This window comes from Sebastes fasciatus, chromosome 7 (assembly GCF_043250625.1).
Source record: "Sebastes fasciatus isolate fSebFas1 chromosome 7, fSebFas1.pri, whole genome shotgun sequence".
NCBI lineage: Eukaryota > Metazoa > Chordata > Actinopteri > Perciformes > Sebastidae > Sebastes > Sebastes fasciatus.
Window position 1 is genome coordinate 7,637,852 of NC_133801.1, and position 7,265 is coordinate 7,645,116.

The 7,265-nt window shown below is 41.0% G+C and overlaps 2 protein-coding genes across 2 annotated transcripts; both read right to left on the bottom strand.

Annotated features, from left to right (window-relative positions):
* Positions 1–1,777: 1,777 nt before the first annotated feature.
* LOC141770924 (lysophosphatidic acid receptor 6-like) lies at positions 1,778–3,177 on the bottom strand. The gene has a single exon (XM_074640775.1). It carries the CDS (start codon positions 3,175–3,177, stop codon positions 2,308–2,310), a length of 870 nt encoding a protein of 289 aa, XP_074496876.1. The 3' UTR covers positions 1,778–2,307.
* Positions 3,178–4,850: 1,673 nt separating this feature from the next.
* LOC141770925 (lysophosphatidic acid receptor 6-like) lies at positions 4,851–5,723 on the bottom strand. The gene has a single exon (XM_074640776.1). It carries the CDS (start codon positions 5,721–5,723, stop codon positions 4,851–4,853), a length of 873 nt encoding a protein of 290 aa, XP_074496877.1.
* Positions 5,724–7,265: the final 1,542 nt, after the last annotated feature.

The window sequence follows — 7,265 nt, forward strand, 5'->3', positions numbered from 1 at the left end:
ACTTGTCAAAAGTTCACATTCCAAGCATCAAGGCAAATGTCGACCTGTTGATTGGAACAAATACTCCCAAGATATTGGAGCCTTGGGAGGTCATCAACAGCTGCGGGAATGGCCCGTATGCCATTAGGACTGTGCTGGGATGGGTTGTAAATGGGCCGCTGATTGGAAACAGTGGCACCCTGGAGGCAGGGCTTCCCTCCGCTAATGTGAACCGGATCTCTGTGTGTAAACTGGAAGAAATGCTAACCAAGCAGTACAATCATGACTTCAATGAAAGGAGTGAGGAGGAAAAGGAAAGGTCCAGAGAAGACCTCAAGTTTCTGGAAACTGTGGAGCACTCAGCGGTACTTCAGGATGGGAAGTATTGGTTGAAATTGCCTTTGAAGAGCAAGGAAGTCTATCTGCCTAACAACTTTGTGGTGGCAAAGCAAAGTATCCAGGGTTTGAGGAAAAGGTTCCTCAACAACAAACACTTGCACCAGGAGTATGCAGGGTACATGAATGCGCTCATCAGTAAGACCTATGCAGAGCCAGTACCTCAACATCAACTGCATCAGGAAAATGGTCCTACTGTCCAGCTCATTGGCTACTTGTTTGACTGGAGAGGGCTCAAGACATCAGTTGCCTGGTTCCTCAGGTTAAAGGTCGGGTTGTTAGGAAGGATTCGCCTACGAAAGCAGCTGGAAGCTTCTGAGGCTAACCATTCAGAGGAAACCAGTCAGGACAGACCAAAGCCACCATAATTGAAAGGCCAGTGACAAAACTCTGTTTGGTACATGAAGTTTAAATGCATAACTTGGTGTATTGTAACATTTGGCTCCTCTTTTTTGTGTATTTTGTTTGAATTGTTATGTCTGCCTGTCATAACAATTAGGGGCCGGTGTGTAAGAGCCAAAACATGATGTATGATGTATACTAAGGTTGTGGTGTAATTCACTTTTAGGAACACTAGGTGACACTGTATTAATTGACTGACCCAGTCACGGGTATATAAGTAAGGAGGTGTGTTGTTGGCGTCAGGGTTTAGCCCGGAAGGGCAAATGGTTTTTGAACGCAGAGACGCTGAAATGTTTGCTGTGTTGTTGTTGTTACTCGTTGCTATGGTAACCGGACATGCTTCCTTAATACCATATTAGGAATAAATGAACTGTTATTGTAAACCCAACGAGCGGACTCAGGATCAGTTTTGTACAGCACAACATGCAACAGAAGGTACCATCTACAGCGAAAAGCGCGTCAGTCCAGGGCTAATCACCTCAGTAGCTAAAGTATCAGATTTTAGCTCCTACAAGTGCTGTATAAATACTGTGAAAGTATTGAAACGCTCAATCCACAGAGAAATACACACAGCCCATATTCAGAAACTGTACTTTTTAAATTAAAACCAACATGAAGTGTCGGAGTCGGTGTTGCCTGAGATATAAATAAAGGTATTGAAGATGGAATGATGGTTGTATCTTGTTCAATTGTTATTTTTTATTATGAGTTGTAGTAAATGGAGAATGAAAGGAGAGTATGGAAATGAGAGTAACTTAAAAACTAAAAGGAATTTAAAAATCTGTATAAAATCTTTTAAAAAGTGGTAACTATCTACTATAGTGGAGTGTCTAGTTTAAACATTGTAAGAGGTTATACATTTTGAAATATTGAGCTGCAAAGGGTTTAATAGAATTACATTTTTATTTTTGATATATCTCCAAGAGTATTAAAGTGATAAAAACATTGTATTTGTACATATTGTTACATATTAACATGAAAAATGCATTTTACTCCTCACTTTACACATTTTGCTTTACTGCACCACCTTTATTGTTTTTGTACAAAATCTCTTAATCAATGTGATGGCTTGAACTGTGCCACTATACCATTCATTTAAATAACTTTCTTTTAAAACGGTGTCTGTGTGAAATTTCCACCTCTGCCAACTTGTCTTTAAAAGCCTCTAGGCTCTAGTTTTATATCAGGGCACTACTGAGTGAGTGGTATCAATCTTCTCATCTAACTCTCTGCAAGAAAGGAAATAAAAGTATTTTGCAAAATGTCAATATTTCTTAAAGAGTCATCATTTCTCCTGAAACTGTTTGTACTCTTTATGGACATGTTACAGCCTTTAAGCATGAATTAAGCATGACACCTGAATATTTACAAGCCTAGCGTTTCCCCATCTCTCACGAGATCTACAACTTTCACAAACAAGCCAAAATGAGCATGACACACCCAAACAAACTATTTTGCTGGAAAATAGGAAAATTAGAATGAAAACATGGAAAATCTGAAGCCATCTCAAGAAAATAGCAGGTCCTTTATCTACTGTTCTCTTGGAAGATCTGTATCCTCTTTTTTCTTCCAGAAGGCATCCAGAGAGAAGTAATACAACAGTGGATCCAGACAGCAGTTCACATTAGCAAGACATACTAAAGGTGTTATCGTAGATGTCCCAAATGTTAATAAACCAATCGACAAAGGCAAGAAACATATGGTGAACGTAACCAAGTTCATGACAAAAATTAGCATGACATTCACTTTGTTGTTGACCCTTGCAGAGTTATTCAGATGTCTGCGTAGAGTCCAAGACACCAAAGTGGTGCACACGATGTTGACTGCCAGCATGGTGAGCACTAACGCAGACTGAAAATAAGCCATTACTATTTTATCATGAAGTGGACGGGGAGGATGACGGGGATATTCAAAACAGGTGGATCCATTGAGGTTCTTTAAAAATCTTGAAAATTCAAATCTCTCTGGGATGTTCATCACCACGATAAACAGCCAAACGAGCCCAACAGCTTTCAAGGCGTTGGAAGCGGTTCGAAGATGGCGCGACCTCAGAGGATAAACCACAGCCAGCAGCCGGTCCACGCTGATGAAGGTGATGAAGATGGCGCTGGAGCGGATGTTGTTGGAATAGAGCAATATTATCCAGACGCATGCCTCTTTGCTCAGTGGCCAGGTGCCCGTGGCGTAAAAGTAGACCCTCATGGGTAAGGAGATGATGAGCAGCAGGTCAGAGATGGCCAGGTTGACCATGAAGACGGCACTGGGCGATTTGAGGCCGTGGTGTATCAGCAGAATCCACAGTGAAACCGCATTGAGAGGCAGACCCAGTGCCAGAATACAGCCATGGATCACAGCATAAACCGGCTTTGGCTCGAATCCATCTTCCATTGTGTTGTTCATGTCTACCTGATGAGAAGAGCAATGTGTCTGTGTGCTTTACTGAATGCTGCGCTCTATAAGTGCACGACACATTAGTTCCTCCCTCTGCTCTTTATCTGGGTCGAGTGAGGTTAGAGGTGGAAAATGTCAGATTGGGAGGACACATAAAAAATGTGACAGGAAATGTCAGTGACTCAACTCAGGAACTGTGGTCACTGTGACATTAACGAATAAACAAATTTACTTTAAAAGTCTCGTAATGTCACGTCTTTTATATTATAAAGCAGGTTTAAGTGCTGTATAAATACTGTGAAAGTATCAAAACTCTCAATCCACAGAGAAATACAAACAGCCTGTATTCAGAAACTGCTTTGAAAAAAACCTGTCAGGATTTATGTATATTTGTGAAGTCACAAATCTATCTCAGCTGGCTCCAGTCCTACCTCACCAACCGTTCTCATTTCATCTCCCTTCACAACAACTCCTCTGCCACATCCACAGTCACACAAGGTGTCCCCCAAGGCTCTGTACTCGGTCCACTCCTTTTCATTATCTACATATTCCCCCTCGGTCACATCCTCCGCCATTTCAACCTAGACTTCCACTGCTATGCCGACGACACTCAGATCTACCACAGCCCCAACACCCCCCACAACCCACCCTAAACAGTGACAAAATAGAACTCCTCCTCATCGGCTCCAAATCCACCCTCAGCAAAACCAACAACCTCACACTCACCATCGATGGCACCTCTGTTTCCCCCTCCCCCCAGGCACGCAACCTTGGCGTGATTCTTGACCCCACCCTCAGCATTCTCCAGGGCAGCTCCCAAGCTTTGGAACTCCCTCCCACAACTCATTAGACAGTCTGATTCCCCCCCCCTATTCAAGTCCCGCCTCAAAACCCACCTTTTCTCCTCTGCCTACTCCTAGCCCCCCCTCCCCGTACCTATTTGTCCGTGTGTATGAATGAGAGTGCACCTGTGTGTGTCGTCTGTCTCCTGTTTGTCTCACACCGTTTCCCCCGATATTGTAAAGCGTCTTTGAGTTCTCTCTAAAAGCGCTATATAAGTTTAATTTATTATTATTATTATTATTAAATCTACAATATATACAAAGAGTATAGAAGCAAAGAGACGAAACAGCCTCTGCCGCCATTTTGGACTGAAAACACTTATTATATTTATAATATTTTATTGTTCAACACAGGCCATTTCGGTAGAATTTGTCAATGGAATAGAAATTATTTTGTTTTACTTTTGTACGGCACTTTGTAGGCGGACGTTTTACCGGCGTCATATTTGTACTAAATACAAGCAATAGGTTAAGTAACTGTTTCTGTCATATTGTCACAAAGACATGTGAGTGGTATCAATCTTCTCATCTAACTCTCCGCAAGAAAGGAAATAAAAGTATTTTGCAAAATGTCAAAATATTTCTTAAAGAGTCATCATTTCTCCTGAAACTGTTTGTACTCTTTATGGACATGTTACAGCCTTTAAGCATGAATTAAGCATGACACCTGTATATTTACAAGCCGAGCATTTCCCCATCTATCACGAGATCTACAACTTTCACAAACAAGCCAAAATGAGCATGACACACCCAAACAAACGATTTTGCTGGAAAATAGGAAAATTAGAATGAAAACATGGAAAATCTGAAGCCATCTCAAGAAAATAGCAGGTCCTTTATCTACTGTTCTCTTGGAAGATCTGTATCCTCTTTTTTCTTCCAGAAGGCATCCAGAGAGAAGTAATACAACAGTGGATCCAGACAGCAATTCACAGTAGCAAGACATATTAAAATCGGAGATGTCCCAATTGTTAAGAAACCAATCGGCATCGGCAAGAAACATATGGTGAACATAACCAAGTTCATGACAAAAATTAGCATGACATTCACTTTGTTATTGACCCTTGCAGAGTTATTCAGATGTCTGCGTAGAGTCCAAGACACCAAAGTGGTGCACACGATGTTGACTGCCAGCAAGGTGAGCACTAACACCAACTGAAGATAAACCACTAATGATTTACGATAAGCCTTTACTGATCCATGATGAAACTTTTGGGGATATTCAAAACAGGTGGATCCATTGAGGTTCTTTAAAAATCTTGAAAATTGAACTGTCTCTGGGATGTTCATCACCACCACAAACAGCCAAGCGAGTCCAACAGCTTTCAAGGCGTTAGAAGCGGTTCGAAGATTGCGCGACCTCAGAGGATAAACCACAGCCAGCAGCCGGTCCACGCTGATGAAGGTGATGAAGATGGCGCTGGAGCGGATGTTGTTGTGATAGAGCATTGTTATCCAGATGCATGCCTCTTTGCTCAGTGGCCAGGTGCCCGTGGCGTAAAAGTAGACCCTCATGGGTAAGGAGATGACGAGCAGCAGGTCAGAGATGGCCAGGTTGACCATGAAGACGGCACTGGGCGATTTGAGGCCGTGGTGTCTCAGCAGAATCCACAGTGAAAACGCATTGAGAGGCAGACCCAGTGCCAGAATACAGCCATAGATCCCAGCATAAACCGGCTTTGGCTCGAATCCATCTTCCATTGTGTTGTTCATGTCTACCTGATGAGAAGAGCAATGTGTCTGTGTGCTTTACTGAATGCTGCGCTCTATAAGTGCATGACACATCACTTCCTCCCTCTGCTCCTTATCTGCGTGGAGTGAGGTTAAAAGTTGCAAATGACAGATTCGGAGGACAGATTAAAAAAGTGACAGGAAATGTACAATAATCATAAAGTGGGCATGTCTGTAAAAGGGAGTCTCGTGGGTACCCAGAGAACCCATTTTCAGTCACATATCTTGAGGTCAGAGGTCAAGGGACCCCTTTGAAAATGGCCATGCCAGTTTTTCCTCGCCAAAATTGAGCACAAGTTTTGGGCGTTATATTTGGAGCCCGCTACAACTTAAAAACAAGTTATGTTAATGCGTTAAAGAAATTAGTGGCATTAAAACAAATTTGCGTTAACGCTCTATTATCGCATTAACTTTGACAGCCTTAGTTTTTTTTTACAGCATGTAAACAAGTTCTAGTAGAAACATGAAATACACATATGAACCTGAAAATGAGCACAATATGGGACCTTTAAGTTTTGGTGCAATTTAAAAATGTTATATCTTGCTACAGCCTTAATTGCATATTTTAAATGACATATTTTAAGTTAAATTAAATATTTTAGAGATAATTGACATTTATGGTTGATTAGTGAGTAATTCACTCAGTTTTAGGGTAACATGTGGAGTTTCATGCACATAATTTTATTGACATGTTGAGTTTTATGCAGATTTATGTTTTTATGAGCATTTGTGGTGATATTTTACACAATGTATGGCATAAAACAAAGTTCACATTTATGTAGTTTGTGTGTAAGTTACTAGTAAAAAACAGGTTGATTCAAATTTACTTGAGAATTGAATTGATTTTCTACCACTACTATGATTTTCATGCGCTATACAAAAAGCAATCCCACTATGACACAACTCAAATAACCCCAAAAATTGTATGCTTCATCATATTTGCACAATACAAGTTATATTGACTGGCTAATGTTGCTATATTTACTTGACCACTGTGTTGACTTGAGGGATATAGGTCTGATCCACTCTGTCTCTTTGGTGCTGAGCAGGCCGTGCACGGTGGGTTTTGCTTTTTTGCTAAATTTCATCACACATGATCCATACAAACGTTGAATGTAGCCACTTTAAATCTATCTTTTCACATGTACCTCTCTTACATGTTCTAAAACAGGAACTCTACTGTATGTTTCTTCTTCTATTAGTCAACGTTAAAAAAAAAATCTATGAACTGAACTGTCCATTTATTACCTACAGTAGCAACTGCTTCAATTTGAACCGATCAAAGTGTGGCACAAATGCCGTCGATTTTAATCTGAAAAAATGATCAGCGTCACTTTTTGGACGGAAAGAAAGACGCTGAGAGAGCAACCTACGAGCTCTTATCAGATGTCAGGATGTGGGTTAGTGTCATCAGAGGAAACTGCATGATGATCTTTAATGTGATACCACATCCTCAAACTGGAGGGCTTACAAATAGCAACTAAACAGCCACCTTTAAAGGACCAGTGTGTAACATTTAGGGGG